Source organism: Podarcis bocagei (assembly GCF_964188305.1).
Source record: "Podarcis bocagei genome assembly, chromosome: 16".
In the NCBI taxonomy this organism is placed as follows: Eukaryota; Metazoa; Chordata; class Lepidosauria; order Squamata; family Lacertidae; genus Podarcis; species Podarcis bocagei.
In genome coordinates, this window is record NC_138142.1 from 35111002 (window position 1) to 35129138 (window position 18137).

General features: G+C 47.4%; 1 protein-coding gene and 1 long non-coding RNA gene across 2 annotated transcripts in view; one reads left to right on the forward strand and one right to left on the reverse strand.

Annotated features, from left to right (window-relative positions):
• Positions 1–18137, reverse strand: part of LOC308575376 — a 137794-nt gene that overhangs the window by 54598 nt on the left and 65059 nt on the right. The window lies entirely within an intron of this gene.
• The window catches only part of KCNN3 (potassium calcium-activated channel subfamily N member 3), a 95000-nt gene that overhangs the window by 26847 nt on the left and 50016 nt on the right, over positions 1–18137 (forward strand). The window contains exon 3 of the mRNA XM_081173562.1: positions 11000–11418. Within this exon, the coding sequence (XP_081029688.1) occupies positions 11000–11418 (419 nt within the window). The remainder of the gene's footprint in view (positions 1–10999; positions 11419–18137) is intronic.

The following is an 18137-nucleotide window of genomic DNA, read 5'->3' on the forward strand; positions in this document are numbered from 1 at the left end:
GGGTTGCGGCGACGCTCATCTCGCTTTACTGGCCAAGGGAGCCAGCGTACAGCTTCCGGGTCATGTGTCCAGCATGACTAAGCCGCTTCTGGCGAACCAGAGCAGCGCATGGAAATGCTGTTTACCTTCCCGCCGGAGTGGTACCTATTTATCTACAAGCACTTTGTGCTTTCGAACTGCTAGGTTGGCAGGAGCAGGGACCAAGCAATGGGAGCTCACCCCGTCGCGGGGATTCAAACCGCCAACCTTCTGATCGGCAAGTCCTAGGCTCCATGGTTTAACCCACAGCGCCACCCACATCACACCTTAGAGACCAGCTAAGTTTGTTATTGGTACCGTATGAGCTGTATCTGAAGAAGTGTGCATGCACATGAAAGCTCATACCAATATCAAACTTAGTTAGTCTCTAAGATGCTACTGGAAGGAATTTTCCCATGTTCTAGGGCAGTGGTCTGCAACCTTTAAGACAAAAAGAGGCACTTGGACCCGTTTCCAAAGAAAAAAAAACTGGGAGCCGCAAAACTCGTCATTATAAAAATAACTTTTTTGTCACTTTTTATTATTTCTTTGTTTGACCCCTCAGGATTACTCCTCCTCATAGAAATAAACGTTAAATTAACAAGTTACCTTTTTTTGTGTGTGTATTCTTCACTCCCCTTCAAAACAATGACCAGCATACATGGCCCCTTTTAATGCAGTGACCAGCGTACATGCCCCTTACAATGTAGCGGGCGGGCAGGAAGGTGACATCGGGGCAGTGTGTGACTAATGCACGCACCGCCCCCATGCGACGTCACAGCCAGTACAGCGCCCGCCACAGTGGGGAATGTCGGGGCGCACAATGCGCCTCCTCCCCTCGCTAGTATCCACCCCGGAGCCGCGGCAAAGGTGTAAAAGAGCCACATGCGGCTCCGGAGCCACAGGTTGCAGACCCCTGATCTAGGGTTATGAGAGAGGGAGAAAACCCATCCCCTTTCTCGACGCCATGCGTATTAGCATAAATTGCTTTTGTGTCATCTCTCTCTCAGATTTTCTATCTAAAACTAATAAATTCCAAGTGCTGCAATCTTTCCTCCTAGGGGAGCTGTTTCACCCCCTTGATCATTTTGTTGTCCTTTTTCTGAGCTATGTAATAGCCATCTAATTGTTGTCACCTGCCCTGGGACATCATCAACAACATCAACATCATCAACAAGAACGACAACGGACAAGATCCAAGTGCAACAGCAACTCTCCCTTCAATTCCCGGCTGCTGGTATTCAGAGGCATGCTGAGGGAGAACATAGTCTCTTCTTCCATAAACTCATGTCATCTTCTCCAAAGCTATCCAACTTGTTCGCCATTATTTATCTTGCAGGGGTGAATTCTAGAGTGAATTCTGAATGGAGCCTTCCCGTTCAGAGGCAGTCTACCTCTGAATAGTGGATGCTGGGGGAAGAACTGCGGGCAGTCAGAGAACATACAAAGATAAGAAGAGCCGTTCTAGATTAGGCCGGGGGTGAGACTCTAATGCAAAGTGGCTGCCCTTCCACCGAAAGAACAGAAAAGAGCAGAGGAACGTAAAGTTGTTGGGGGGAGATAATCTATTCATTTGTTGTTGTTGTTCATAAATGAACATGTTTGAAACCCTTTCTTCTTTTCTCAGCACTGTTCCATCTTGGTTGTTATATCACCTGTCACTGGTGTGCTGCTGCTGTAGGTTAGAAAACATTTTTTCCCCCTGAACCCAGGAATCATTTGGAATTATGCATAGCCACAAATGAAAAGGCATAACTCAATGCTGCCTGGCAAATTGATATGCATAGCCACAAATGAAAAGGCATAACTCAATGCTGGCTGGCAAATTCTTTAACCGTCTTTATGGAATAAAAAGGAATACAGTGGTACCTCGGGTTACATACGCTTCAGGTTACAGACTCCGCTAACACAGAAATAGTGCTTCAGGTTAAGAACTTTGCTTCAGGATGAGAACAGAAATCGTGCTCTGGCGGCGCGGCGGCAGCAGGAGGACCCCATTAGCTAAAGTGGTGCTTCAGGTTAAGAACAGTTTCAGGTTAAGTACGGACTTCTGGAACGAATTAAGTACTTAACCTGAGGTACCACTGTACAAGGAAAATACACAGCAAAACCAAAAGAGCATTAAACAGGAGGATCCTGGCGTGCCTTCCCATAATTGTACCAGGAGAGACTTAACCTGTTGAATTTCTGCCTGCTATACAGCACAAGAGCCCTGTTCCCCCCATGCCAACCAAAGCCTAGGTTGCCATCCTGTACCTGCTTACCTGGGAGTAGGCCCCATTAAGAGACTTCTGAGTAGACATGCCATACCTTTGTAACACAAGTTTTTTAAAACAGTGCCTGGTGTTTAGCTCCTGCACAGAAAGAGGCATGCCTGAACCTCTTTGTAAAGTTTTTGGATTTGCTTTTTGGTGAGTGAGGGGGATTTTTAAATTAAAAAAACCATTCCACTACCTTTATTGTATTGTAGTATTTTCAGAAAGTAACTTCTATTTCTATGGGTTCCAAGCTGTTTTTGGACTACAACTCCCATCATCCCTAGCTAGCAAGACCAGTGGTCAGGGATGATGGGAATTGTAGTCCGAAAACAGCTGGAGACCCAAGTTTGGGAAACACTGGGTTAGATGCTTGGAATTCGGAAGACCTTCTTGCTGATCTGGCGTAGATCACTTGAGCTTCTGTCTGCTGTAGATAATGTGTGAACACTGATTATATATTTTTTAATGTCTTTATACGGCCATTGCATCAATGCGCTGTGCTATCCAAAAAGGAATCTGCTTTGTAGACTGGTCCGGGCTTTGGTGGGTGGTGTGGAGGTTGCCGAAATGCAGGTGGAATTTCTCCCCAGGGGCTCCTCCCTGCTTGGCTCCAGGTGATGCAGATGTTATTGATGTGTCTCAGGTAAAGGTCAGGCCTCTGGGGGAGACGAGGCAAGAGAGCTTTGTTCCGAATCAGACACGTGATTGAATTCTGGCACTCTGCAAAAGCACCCATGGCGTTGCGATGCCGCTCATGTTCCCCAACCTGAAATTATTGCGGGTTGGCATAGAAAGTTGGTGGAGGAAATATGGGAAGGCCGGGAGGGGGGAATGAATGGTTGTGTAATTACAAGTCTGCAACAAAATGTTGCTGCGTTCTGTTCAGCAGCTCTGTTCCTACTCTCCCTGGTTTTCCACTCTTGACCTCCCCCCCCCCCCGGCATTTAGCATTCTGTGCTCGTTTGATTTCTCCCCCCCCCTGCAAACGGGTTTTCCCACCTCCAGATCTTTTTATTGTTACAGAATGGGTATAGCTCAGTGGTAGAGGATCTGCCTTGCATGTTGAAGGCTCCGGGTTCAATCCCAGGGACGTCTGGGAATGTCCCCTGCCTGAAATGATGAGGAGCCTCTGCCTGTCAGTATAGACAATACTAAGTTTGGTGGGCCAAGGAAGTGGAAGATTGGCAACAGAAGGTAATGAAATACGCAGAAATAGCTAAATTAACGGGGGAAATCCGACAACAGGGCGATGAAACATTTCAAAAAGAATGGAAGAAAATTATGCTGTACATAGGAAAGATATGCATGAAATAGAGAAACCAGTAGAATTGAAACAAACCTCATAATGTGCCATACAAATAACTTGATTGGAAAAATAACAACAATAAGTACAATGCAATTAAAGTAACCAATAGTAGTTGCAAATGATATATGGATAGACAATAAGAATTGTATATATAGAAGGATTTATTCATATACAGACATTTTATGGACAAATGTGGAAGCAGAATAACTATATGTTGTTGTTTAGTCGTTTAGTCGTGTCTGACTCTTCATGACCCCATGGACCAGAGCACGCCAGGCCCTCCTGTCTTCCACTGCCTCCCAGAGTTTGGTTAGACTCATGTTTGTAGCTTCGAGAACACTGTCCAACCATCTCGTCCTCCGTCGTCCCCTTCTCCTTGCGCCCTCCATCTTTCCCAACATCAGGGTCTTTTCCAGGGAGTCTTCTCTTCTCATGAGGTGGCCAAAGTATTGGAGCCTCAGCTTCACGATCTGTGCTTTGTTCACAATTACGGACCTTTGTTGGCAAGGTGATGTCTCTACTTTTTAAGATGCTGTCTAGGTTTGCCATTGCCTTTCTCCCAAGGAGCAGGCGTCTTTTAATTTCGTGACTGCTGTCACCATCTGCAGTGATCATGGAGCCCAAGAAAGTAAAATCTCTCACTGCCTCCAACTATATATAAAATGAATAAAGACAATGCGAAAAATTTAGAGGCGATATAAAGAAGTCAGAAGAAGGAAGGAGGGAAGTCTGCTCTTAGGAGCAAGTACAAATGTAAAATGTAATAGAATATGTATATGTAATATGAAATTTGTAAAACTAATAAAGATTATATTGGGGGGGGGAAGCTAGGTGGGCCCAAGGGTCTGTGAAAATTATAAGGCAGTTTCCTACGTGTGAACTGCGCTACCTTTTAAGATGTGTTAGTTTGCACTAGGGAAGTTTCTGGTGACAGATGTCCACTGCGAGAAGCAATTTCATCTTGTCTTCTTTGCCAACTTCTGTGAATCCTGCTCAGACAGTTACTTTTATCTGTCTTCAAGGGCTGGGCTAGGAAGCTGTGTGTTTCCAGACTCTGGGCTTTGCACAAAGCCAAGGATTAGCTTTGGAAAGGTGGCGGGTCATTAAAAGTCTGCAAGGTTGCCTAACCTCATCGATGCTTGCTGGACCTCTCCAAACTGCAGAACTGGCATTGTTGTTGTTGTTGCTGCTGCTGTTGATTAAATTTGTATACCCACAGGTCTCAGGGCAGTTCACAACGTAAAATCACAATACAGTGGTACCTTGGGTTAAGAACTTAATTCGTTCCGGAGGTCCGTTCTTAACCCGAAACTGCTCTTAACCTGAAGCACCACTTTAGCTAATGGGACCTCACGCTGCCGCTGCCTCGCCGCTGCTGCGCAATTTCTGTTCTCATCCTGAAGCAAAGTTCTTAACCCGAGGTACTATTTCTGGGTTAGCGGAGTCTGTAACCTGAAGCATCTGTAACCTGAAGCGTCTGTAACCCGAGGTACCACTGTACAAAAACACAAAAAACACAACAAGACAAAATTACCTCTTTGTTAGGCTGAGCTTAATCTCACCAAAGCTTAGTAGAATTAAATACAGCCTTTTGCTTTTCCAAAGTCCCGTTTTGCTCATGCAAGGGATGCGTTCCACTTTTGTAAGCAGTTGATCTTTTAGTGTGGCTGCACCTGCACTTTGGAACTCCCTGCCTGTTGACACCAGGCGGTATTCTTTCTGGCACCTACTAAAAACGTTTTTTTAAAAAGAAGCAAAAGCCCATCCAGACCCCTAGAGCATGGAGATAGAGGTTTTCATCTGGTTTTTAGCTCATCGTTGACTTTAGCTTTTAAAAAGCGTTTTCAATTGTTTTTCAACGTTTACAGATAATCTCATTGTACAACATTGATTGTATACCACTTTGGGTTTGTTTGTTTTTTTAAAAAGCAACAACACACACAATCAAGTGGCATATTAATTTTATGAAATACAGTGGTACCTCGGTTTACAAACTTCATCTGTCCCTGAAGTCCATTCTTAAACCAAATCCATTCTTAAAACGAGGTGTGCTTTCCCTAGTGAGGCCTCCTGCCGCCGGTGCCCTTCCACTGTTTGGCTTCCATTCATAGACCGAGGTAAGTTTTGCAAACTGGGGCACTACTTCCAGTTTTGCGGAGTTCGTAAACCGAATAGTTCGTAAACAGGACTGTTCGGAAACGGAGGTACCACTGTAAATGAATAAAAGTCAAGTGGGTTGTTTGGTGACTGGGTTTGTTTGTGAGAAGGTGGGTTTATTCTGGGTTGAGTTTTGGCTCCCAGCAGAGGGGGTGGGGGCAAAAATAGGAGCCCCGAGCCTCAGTCAGAGGATGCTGGGTTTAATTTGGGCCAAAGTTGAAACTGAAGTTAAACCCCAGAACTATTTGTTGGGTGCCCCCTACTTCAGCGCGGCATGTAAAGTGTGTGGGATCAGGGCCCTCCCCTCCCACCCATTAGATTTAGTATAAACATCAGAGAACAAGCTGTGCTATTATAAAGACTAAGGCCTTAGAAGCAAATTATAGAGAATATTGTAGAGATTAAGACTTAAACCATATTTTAACCGCTGCCATAACTGTATTGTTTACCGTTACAGTGGTGCCCCGCAAGACGAATGCCTCGCAAGACGGAAAACCCGCTAGACGAAAGGGTTTTCCGTTTTGGAGGTGCTTCGCAAAACGAATTTCCTATGGGCTTGCTTCGCAAGACGACAATGTCTTGCAAGTTCCTGCGGTTCCCCCCTCCCCCCTTTTCCCCAAGCCGCTAAGCCGCTTATCAGCTGATCCTAAGCCGCTAAGCCGCTTATCAGCTGATCCGCTAAGCCGCTAAACCGCTTATCAGCTGATCCGTTAAGCCGCTAATAGCGCTAATCCGCTAATTCGCTAATGGGCTTGCTTTGCAAGACGAAAAAACCGCAAGACGAAGAGACTCGCGGAACGGATTCTTTTCGTCTTGCGAGGCACCACTGTATATTGATTGATAACTTAAACTTAATTTTATTGTGTTTCTGACTTGTTTAGTCCGGTATGTGAGTCTGGTCTGGGACCGTAATAAATTCAGTTCAAGTTCAAACGTTAAGAACATCGAAAGAGCCCTGCTGGATCAGGTGTTGGACAAAAGATTCCTGCATTTCAGGGGGTTGGACTAGATGACCCTTGTGGTCCCTTCCGACTCTAGGATTCCATGATATTTCCTTGATAATCTCAGGCCAAAGGCCCGCCTAGTCCAGCATCCTGTTCTCCCATTGGTCAAGCAGATGCTCCCGTGCGACGCCCACAAACAGGACCTGAGTTCGATAGTGTTCTCTCTATTTGTCATTTTCAGTAACTGCTACTTAGCGGCAAATATTTCTGGGGTGAGCTGTCCCTGGCAATGAGTGGCGGATTCTGGAGTTAACGCCTGCCTGCCTTACAGCTCCTTTAACATGCAAGGGAATCCTCGCAGTGTATGACAGCAGCATCCCTCGCTCTTTCATTAATTAGCATTTCACTCTGGGCAATTCCAAATGGGTTTCCTCTCTGAATCGCAATGCAATCCCACCACAGCCCCAAGAGAGACTTAAAAAGGGAGTGTTTGTGGTTGGGAAAGCCAGGCATTTAAGCTTCTGGCATGGAGTGTGGTGTGTATTTATTTATACCGCTTGTTTTTATTTATGCAACGAGAGAGGAGGGGAAAGGTTGTTGGTGTGGGCATGAGGATGCCCAATTGTCCTTGATTTGATTGGCTTCCATTATGCTTTGGGGGCAGGTGGGTGATATTGAGTAAGATGCATTTGGTAGTCCCTTCTCCTTGTTATTATTATTAATAATAATAATAATCACCTCCCCCCTTAATAAGATTTTCAAAAAACAAAATACAATATAAAACCAAACTAATCTAAACAAATATGAAGTGGGGAGGGGAAAGAATACAGTGGTACCTCAGGTTACAGACACTTCAGGTTACAGACTCCGCTAACCAGAAATATTACCTCGGGTTAAGAACTTTGCTTCAGGATGAGAACAGAAATTGTGCTTTGGCAGCGTGGTGGCAGCAGGAGGTCCCATTAGCTAAAGTGGTGCTTCAGGTTAAGAACAGTTTCAGGTTAAGAACAGACCTCCAGAACGAATTAAGTTCTTAACCCGAGGTACCACTGTAATACAAAGTCCTTTTTCACAGGTAAATCTTAACTTGACCCACACAGAGAAAGGTGAATATATACATTACCAAAAAAATGTTATCGTAGTTAAGCAGACCTTAACCTAATACGGCATTTATCTCTGAATTTGGCCATGGAAGGTCTACATTTGTCCGCAACTTGTTCATGTGTAGTGAGTTTGTACATACCTTCAATCCATTTGTTAAAGGGAACTGCATTTTTTATTTTCCCTGTTCATCAATACTTGTCTTTTTGCCGTAGTAAGGAGAGTCCTTTCATATTGTCCCTTTGTTTAGGTTCCATGTATTGGGTGTATAATTCGAAAGGATGTTTTCCTCTGCAAATTTAAGATTATTCCGTACGGGTCGTGTTGATCGTCTCTATTACCTTCCCACATTTTTCAGTATGGGACATTGTAAAAACGTATGTTTTAGAGAAGCATTATCCCTGTGACATCTCCATCAGCTAGATATCTTAGGTAGTTTTTTCATAAGCAAGGGTAAAGGAGTCCAGAAAGTTCTAAATATTCTTTTTTTGTTGTATGAGTCTGAATTTGAAGTCCAGAGACACCCTTGTTTAGTTTGAGCCAGTAGTGGCTGGTGGGGTGGAAGCCAGGGAGCCCAAGCAGCTCACAGCTCAGGCAGAAAGCCTTAGCGACCCTTGAGAGAGGGCCTAGCTCTACCTGGCCTTCCTTGGAAGGCAACTTTTAACCTAACCAGAAAATATGTATATGTGCATTATAATGCAACATTTGCTCCATACACTTTAAAAGCACTGTAATGCTCCTGTAAACAGTCATAGTCCCCCCCCCCCGAGAATTCTGGGAGCTGCCTTTCCTTACGCTTGCAGAGAGTCGTTAAAAAAGCCCTGTTCCTCTCCCAGAACTACATTTCCCAGAGTTCTCTGTGAAGAGGGACTAATTGTTAAACAATTATGGAAGCGATAGCTCTATGATGGTGCCTATTGGGGCCTCGTGACAACTTTCCGCACCCTTAACAGCTATGGCTGCCCCCAGAGAATTCTGGGAGTTGGCGTTCTTTCAGATTAGGAGAGCCCCAATTCCCAGAGTTATCTGGGATGAAGAGAAGATCTATGATTTAACCTCTCTGGGGACTATAGCTTTAGGAGAGGAACGGAGTGGGGGGGGTCCCTAAATATTTCTTGGCACCCTTAAACTACAGCTCCCAGAATCCTTTGGGGGAAGCCATGAGGTATCATAGTGCTTTAAATGAATGTTGTAGATGTGGCCTTCCACTCTGCTCTCTCTTCCCCTGCTGCCAACTTAGCATCAGGGAAGACTAATTAGGTACCTCTGGACTTAGGATGGGGTTGCCATGGAAACCCGGTGGCAACACTCACAAGTTGTTGGGTGGGGTAGGAGAGAGCCCGTCTCCGAGAAATAGATTCATTCTGTTGTTGTTTGGGGTAGAGGGAGGACGGATGTCAAGAGAGATCAATGGCATTTCCCCCCTCCGTGGGTTTCTGTGTGTATGTAATGGAGCCCCAGGCAGGAAGGGCCGAGTTGCTGGCTGGCGGTTGGCCCAAGGCCTCTGGCTCCCTTTAAATAGACTACAGCTGCCTTGCAGATAGGCAGGCACGAAAACTTTCCAAGCAGGGAGCCCAGACGCGCCTCTTGGTCATGATGATGGCGGAGGGTGGGAAATAATAGTCTGCATTTCTCACACACAATCCCATTAATATACCTGCAGGAAATCTCAACTCCCCCCCTCCTCTCCAATGGGGAATATTTCCTGCAGGTGTATTAATGTGATTATCTGTGAGAAATGCAGGTTGTAATTAAGCATTGGTTTCCTATACACACAATGGAAGATCTCCACCTTATTGGCCAGCAGTTATCCTCCCTGCTCTGTGGGGACAAAGGTTGCCTAAGAGCCCACTTGAATCGAGTCCCCGCTGTCTCTTGCCCTGCATCCTGTTTCTCACACTGGTCCTCCGGCCCGATGTCTCCAGGAAATGGACAAGTAGAGACTATTGAGGTGAAGAAGAAGGGGGCAGAGGCCGGAGAGAGAACTGTGAGTTGGAAAGGGTGTCTTTTCTTTCCATCTTCTTCAGTATCCGCTAGGAAACACGCCAAACTTTGGTACTTGGAACTGGGTATGGACTGTGCAGCTGCCTGATGAATGGGACACAGCTATGGGCAGTCTTGAGGGTTCTGTGGATAGCGGGGGGGGGGGGTAGATGGGGGGACGACTATGAGTGACAGCCAGGAGGGTGAAAGGGAAGGTGCGTCCAAAGTCAATAACTGAATATTGCTTTATATTTATTAGTAATTTTGTAATTACTATTTGTAATTTTGTAACATTTTTATAAGCTAACTATGCAATTTTTAATACTTGTTGCTTCGGTTGTCTGTTGTTGCTTTAGTCGGTACATTGCTTAGAATTACACACACACACTGCTTTTTTTTCTGGGGGTACACATGCCCCTAAACATTTTGTGAATCTAAGTTTGGCCTCATTGAGGGGCAGTATTTCAATATGAGTAGGAAAATGAGAGTACTGTGTTTGTGTGTACATATATACATATACATATATACATATACAGATAAATATACATATACATATACACTTACACGCACCCACACATACACATATAAACATATATATGAATGTATATATATGTATATGTGGGGCAGTATAGAAATAGTGTAAATAACAATAACAATAATTATCCAGTATAGCCCTAAGTTAAGGTCACTTAAGCTTGACCCCAGTGCTTTTTTTCTTTAAAAATGTTTAGGGATATTCTCATTTTGACTCAAGAAAATCACCATTTTATAGTTCAAATTGGGAGAAATAAATACAGCAAATGGACAAAAGTAGAAAAAGTCACAATTTTTTAAGGGGGGAATGCTTACCCCTGCATACCCCCCCCCCCGAAAAAAACCACTGCTTGAACCTATCCACTCACAAAAGGGAGGTATTGACACATCTTGAGGGAATCCCCAGAAGAACAAAAGAGAGAGAGAGAGAGAGAGAGAGAGAGAGAGAGGAAAAAACTTTTCGTGAAAAAAAATCCTAAACTCAGTGAGGATTCATCATTCTCAATGTCCATTGAATGTTAAGTATCTGCTGGGGAGAAACTGGGGCAGGACAGAATGGCGTATCGTGGAGTGGGGCACGGCTAGGTGACTGGCAGACATCCTTTTACAAGATGCCCCACACTGTGACGACATTCTGCTGCCAGGCCCATCTCTTCTAACCCTTGCCGTTTTCTCCCTTCCCTCCCCCCCCCCGCCAGCTCTTCGTGATCGACAATGGTGCCGACGACTGGCGGATCGCCATGACCTACGAACGTATCCTCTACATCAGCCTGGAGATGCTGGTATGCGCCATTCACCCCATCCCTGGGGAGTACAAGTTTTTTTGGACGGCCCGGCTGGCCTTCTCGTACACGCCTTCGCGGGCGGAGGCGGACGTGGACATTATCCTCTCCATCCCCATGTTCCTGCGTCTCTACTTGATCGCCCGGGTCATGCTCTTGCACAGCAAACTCTTCACGGACGCTTCGTCCCGCAGCATCGGGGCCCTCAACAAGATCAACTTTAACACCCGCTTCGTCATGAAGACCCTCATGACCATCTGCCCCGGGACTGTCCTCCTGGTCTTCAGCATCTCCTTGTGGATCATTGCTGCCTGGACGGTGCGTGTGTGTGAGAGGTGAGCTCGCGAGTCGCGCACGGAGACGCAGGGGGTGTGCCGTAGGGAGGTGCCTCTTGTGTGTGTCCGGCTGGGGGCTGATGGGAGTTGGGATCCAGGAATATTCATTGAACTACAACTCCCATCATCCCTGTCTATTGGCCATGCTGTCTGGGACTTATGGGAGTTGGGACCCAGGAATATTCGTTGAACTACAACTCCCATCATCCCTGTCTATTGGCCGTGCTGTCTGGGGCTGATGGGAGTTGGAATCCAGGAATATTCAATGAACTACAACTCCCATCATCCCTGTCTATTGGCCTTGCTGTCTGGGACTTATTGGAGTTGGGACCCAGGAATATTCATTGAACTACAACTCCCATCATCCCTGTCTATTGGCCGTGCTGCCTGGGGCTGATGGGAGTTGGGACCCAGGAATATTCGTTGAACTACAACTCCCATCATCCCTGTCTATTGGCCGTGCTGTCTGGGACTTATGGGAGTTGGAATCCAGGAATATTCAATGAACTACAACTCCCATCACCCCTGTCTATAGGCCGTGCTGCCTGGGGCTGATGGGAGTTGGAATCCAGTGAAATTTGGAGGCCTATAGGTGCGACCACTCCTGCCAAGGGCCTATATTTGTGTGAGGAGGGGCAGTGGCGTAGCGTGGGTTGTCAGCACCCGGGGCAAGGCAAGTAATTTGCGCTCCCTAACCCGTGGATTTGCGCCGCCTAACCTGTGGATTTGCCCCCCCTAACCCTAACCCCCAGATGTTGCGCCCGGTGCGGCCGGCCCCCCCTGCACCCCCCACGCTACGCCACTGAGGAGGGGAAAGGTTATTCTATGAGCTGAAAAGATGGATGTTGGTAAATCATTCCTCTGCAACCTGGGCCATTCTGCACCATACAATTCAAGCACATTGACAGCCATTGTTTCTCACAAGGATTTTGGGGAACTGCCATTTGTTAAGGGCACTGAGAGTTCCCTATTCCCTTCACAGAGCGGCAGTTCCTAGAGTGGTTTTAACCATCCATCCTTCTTCCCAGGGAACTCTGGGAATTATAGCTCAGGTGTGTGTGGGATAAGGGGCCTCCTAACCCTCCCTTGACAAACAACAGCTCCCATGGCGCTTTCGGCGAAGCCGTGATTGTTGAAAGTAGTACGGTACTGCTTTAAATGTGTAGTGCCGATGGGGGTCTTACTCGCCTGCCCTAGGCATTTGAAACTCTTATGATACCACTTTGTCGTGGCTTTTCCTGTAGAATCCTGGGAGCTGTAGTTTGTTAAGGATGCTGCGAGTTGTCAGGAGATCCGTACTCCTGTCCCAGAACTACAGTTCCCAGAGTTCTCTGGGAGGAAGGCTTGATTGTTAAACCACTGTGAATTGTAGTTCTGTGAGGGGAATACAGAGGTCTCCCAACAACTCTCGGCACTTTTAGCAAACCACAGTTCCCAGGATTCTTTGGGGGAAGCCATGACTAGTAAGGTAAAGGTAAAAGGACCCCTGACTGTTAGGTCCAGTCGCGGATGACTTTGGGGTTGTGGCGCTCATCTCGCTTTACTGGCCAAGGGAGCTGGCGTACAGCTTCTGGGTCCAGTGGCCAGCATGACTAAGCTGCTTCTGACGAACCAGAGCAGCGCACGGAAATGCCGTTTACCTTCCCGCCAGAGCGGTACCTATTCATCTACTTGCACTTTTGACGTGCTTTTGAACTGCTAGGTTGGCAGGAGCAGGGACCGAGCAACGGGAGCTCACCCGGTCGCGGGGATTCGAACCGCCGACCTTCTGATCGGCAAGCCCTAGGCTCAGTGGTTTAACCCACAGCGCCACCCGAGTCCCAGGATTCCCAGGGTTCTCTGGGGGAAGCCATAACTAGCACCAGTGGTTTATTTATATGGTTCTGTGTGTGCCAGCATGCAGTTCTGCCACCCAGCAACTACAAAAAGGCAACATTTGTGCACTCCTTTTGTTTCATTGCTTTGCATAAGTTCTGCTGGGTTTTTTTTGCTACTCACAAAGTGATAAGGGCATGGAAAGGAAGAGCTGTGGTTCAATAGTAGAGCGCTTGCATGCAAAAGAACCTAAGAAGAACTAAAAGCCCATATAGTCCACTGTTCTCACAGTGGCCAAACACATGCTCGGGGGAAACATGCAAGCAGAACCTGAATGCAATAACACTTTGCGCTTCTGTGGCTTCCACCAGCTTCTTGGGCTTGCCGATTGGAAGGTCGGTGGTTCGAATCCCCGGGACAAAGTGAGCTCCTGTTGCTCTGTCCCAGCTCCTGCCAACCTAGCAGTTCGAAAGCACGCCAGTGCAAGTAGATAAATAGGTACCGCTCTGGTGGGAAGGTAAACTGCATTTCCGTGTGATCTGGTTTTCGTCACGATGTTCTGCTGCGCCAGAAGTGGTTTAGTCATGCTGGGCACATGACCCGGAAAGCTGTCTGTGGACAAACGCCGGCTCCCTCGGCCTGAAAGCGAGATGAGCGCCAGAACCCCATAGTTGCCTTTGACTGGACTTAACCATCCAGGGGTCCTTTACCTTTACCTTTTTTCCTTATTCAGAAGCACGGCTGCCTCTGACTGTGGAGGCAGAACACAACCATTGTGGAAATCATCATCATCATCATCATCATCATCATCATAAATTTTTATTTTTATCCCGCCCTCCCCAGCTGAGCCATGCTCAGAGCAGCTAACATCATAAAAACAACACAATATGCATAAAAACAGACATCGTTAATTAAAATGCATCTTAAAATTAATTCAGTCAAGTTAAAATCTGGGCAGGTGGCAATTACAGTGGTACCTCAGGTTACATACGCTTCACATTACATACACTTCAGGTTACAGACTCCACTGACCCAGAAATATTACCTCGAGTTAAGAACTTTGCTCCAGGATGAGAACAGAAATCGTGCTCTGGTGGCACGGCGGCAGCAGGAGGCCCCATTAGCTAAAGTGGTGCTTCAGGTTAAGAACAGTTTCAGGTTAAGAACGGACCTCCAGAACGAATTAAGTACTTAACCCGAGGTACCACTGTATCAGGTTGGAATTGAGAGTGGTTAAAGCTGGTCCCATGCCCAATGCCCAGCATTCCCAGATTGGGCTGGAAAAGACTCCTGTTTGGGAAAGCTCTGGAGAGCAGCTGTCAGTCAATGCTGGTCAAGGGTAGCTAACCTGTTGTTCTGCAGATGTTTCAGACTGCAACTCTGATTATACCTGACCCTTGTCAGTGCTGGCTAGGGGTTGGCAGGAGTTGGAGTCCAATGACATTTGTGTTTATTCAGATTCAGCTCCTTTTCTCCGGCAACCACTCATGGGCCCATCGGTTCCCCAGCCAAAATTGGGTAGCATTTGTTGGCCAGACCTTCCTGTCACAAAACCTCTGCCACAGAGAGAGGTGGCATTGCCCGGCGACAGATGACTCAGGACGAACCAGCTGCCTCCGATTGGCAGGAGAGGCCTCTGGCGAGCAGAGCACGAGACAGGCGACCCCCGCCTTCAGCCGTCAGCCTGGTTCCCGTTTTGACAGGGGATCGGTTTAAAGCGGCAACTGAGTTTCTGCTCTTTTCACCCGTCCCCAGAAAACCTCAGCCACCCTCCCACCCAAAAAAGACCTGTCGCCACGGGCAAAAGTCAACCCGCAGTTGAAGAAGACAAAAAAAAAAACCCAACCTCCCAAAGATGCGAGATTGTGTGTGCCAGTCTCCCAACCGTTTGCGAGGCTGGGTGCCAAGGAAGAGTCACCACTGGTGGGCATTCCTGCAAAAATAATAATTAAGGGAAAGGACTGACTAAGCCTTGCCCCCACCCCAAACGCCCACAACCTCATTAGTGCCTGGCAAGCAATGGGAGCGGCTTAGAGGGTGGAATATACCCCTGTTGCCAGGCTCCCTAGCAGCCAGGCTCCCTGGGAAGTGGAGGGAGAAGGGAGAGAAGAATGAAAGACTCAGCGAGCGGCGGATCTTTGCCAAGGTGGGGGAGGTTGGCAGGATGCCAGCGGGTGCCCTGCGGAACGCCAGATGCCAACAATTCTCTAGCTGCCAGCTTCTTTTACTCCCCCTTCGCCTTCCACACTGAGTAATCCGGTCCACCCTAATTCCACGTGTGTGTGTTTAAGAAGAAGAAGAAAAACGATTCATTCTCCACATTCTATCTATCTATATCTATATCTATATCTATATCTATCATCTATCATCTATCATCTATCATCTATCATCTATCATCTATCTATCTACAGTGGTACCTCAGGTTAAGTACTTAATTCGTTCTGGAGGTCCGTTCTTAACTTGAAACTGTTCTTAACCTGAAGACCACTTTAGCTAATGGGGCCTCCCGCTGCCGCCACGCCGCCGGAGCACGATTTTTGTTCTCATCCTGAGGCAAAGTTCTTAACCCGAGGTAATATTTCTGGGTTAGCAGAGTCTGTAACCTGAAGCGTATGTAACCCGAGGTACCACTCTATCTATCAATCTATCTATCTATCTATCTATCTATCTAATCTGTACCCCACCTTTTTTCTCCAAAGAGCTTGAGGTGGCCTATGTGGCTCTCTCCCTTCTCATTTAATCTCCATGACAACCCTTTGAGGTAGGTTAGGCTGAGAGGACACAGGGACTGTCTTAGAGTTGTGCCCAGTGAACTTTTGTGGATGAGATGAAGGTTTGAACCCTGGTCTCCCAGGTCCTAGTCAGGTTGGATAGCTCAGTTGGTTTGAGCGTGGTGCTGATACCGTTGAGGTTGCAGGTTCGATCCCCGCAGGAGACAGCTGCATATTCCTGCATTGCAGGGGGTCGGATGAGATTATCCTTAGGGTCCCTTCCAACTCTGATTTTAGTCCGATGCTGTAACCACCACACCATGCTGGCTCCCCAGTGGATAATGTCTACCTGTGCTGTAAGAGGCAGCGATATGCTGGGCATCACAGGTGGGGTGTGTGTTGTGCTCAGGTCCTGCTTGCAGGCTTTCCAAGAGGCAACTGGTTGGCCACTGGGAGAACTGGATGCTGGGACTAGATTGGCCATTGGCCTAATCTAGGAGAGCTGATCTAGGTTCTTAAGAAGCCCCTTAAGGGTCAACATCAACACAACAGTCATTTCGCAGATGCAATTCACGGGCATGTGTTGTTGTTGTTGTTGTTGTTGTTGTTGTTGTTGTTGTTGTTGTTGTTGTTGTTAAAGGTAAAGGGACCCCTGACCATGACGTCCAGTCGTGACTGACTCTGGGGTTGTGGCGCTCATCTCGCTTTATTGGCCGAGGGAGCCGGCGTACAGCTTCCGGGTCATGTGGCCAGCATGACTAAGCCGCTTCTGGCGAACCAGAGCAGCGTACGGAAACGCCGTTTACCTTCCCACCAGAGTGGTACCTATTTATCTACTTGCACGTGCTTTTGAACTGCTAGGTTGGCAGGAGCAGGGACCGAGCAACGAGAGCTCACGCCGTCGCGGGGATTCGAACCACCGACCTTCTGATCGGCAAGTCCTAGGCTCTGTGGTTTAACCCACAGTGTCACCCGCGTCCCATTTAGGACGCCCATTTAGGCTTCATTCCTGATGGTGAACAAACAGCAATCTTTAATCAGGACTACACCTGGTAGGAAGCAGATGCTCCACCAGTGAACTACATCCCTTCTGAGGAACATAGGGATCTGCTTTCTGCTGAGTCCACCCAACTCAGTATTGTCCACACTGACTGGCAGCACCTCTCCAGGGTTCCAGGCAGGGACACTTCCCAGCCCTACGTGACAATGCTGGGGATTTTCCTGCATGCAAGGACCGTCTGCACGCAAGGCAGATGTTGTACCACAGGTAGAGATGCAGTTGCAAGGAAAGGGTCAAGTTAAACACAGACACCCCTTTCTACCTCTGTTTCTCTGCTTGCAAGGGGTCGATCTGTTCAGCGGTAGGGGAGGGGCGGTGTTTAACTTGACCCTTATCTCTTCCTCTTTGCAAAGGGGTGTGCGGACAGCCTAGCTCTAGGAGTCTAGCATGCAGAAGCCTTGCTCTTTTTCCTTGGAAAGGAACCCTCACCCACTCAACACGCACCAAACGCAGTGTGGAGAGAAACCGTTGGGGGCCGACAGTGAGACAGTGCGCATGTGCGTGAGAATATGCATGCGCACGCCAAGGGTCCAGATGTTTTCACCGAAAGCAGGAACAGCTCACATGAGAGCAACAACTGGCCTCCAACCAGACTCCCCCAAATAAAAAACTCCCAAAGGGACGGAACAGAAATTTGGCCGCCGGTGCCAAGTGCAGATATCATCTGCTCTCTATGGACACCCAGCCTTGTTCGTTTCCTTGCTTGCCCTCCCCTCTTCCTCCCCACATCCAGCAAGAGGGAGGAGTAGGGAGGGAGGGAGTTTCCTTCCCTGGCTGTGGTACCCCAAATTAACGAATCTGCTAAGCGCTGCTAAATAGGGCAAGGCTGGCTCAGTTGAGGAGGCCTCTGTTCTGACTGTCACTGTCTGTTGTTTTGTGTTTTAAAAAAGGAAAATACAGTGGTACCTTGGGTTAAATATGCTTCAGGTTGCATACGCTTCAGGTTACAGACTCTGCTAACCCAGAAATAGTGCTTCAGGTTAAGAACTTTGCTTCAGGATGAGAACAGAAATCGTGCTCTGGAGGCCCCATTAGCTAAAGTGGTGCTTCAGGTTAAGAACAGTTTCAGGTTAAGAACAGACCTCCGGAACAAATTAAGTACTTAACCTGAGGTACCACTGTAGAGAGATGGA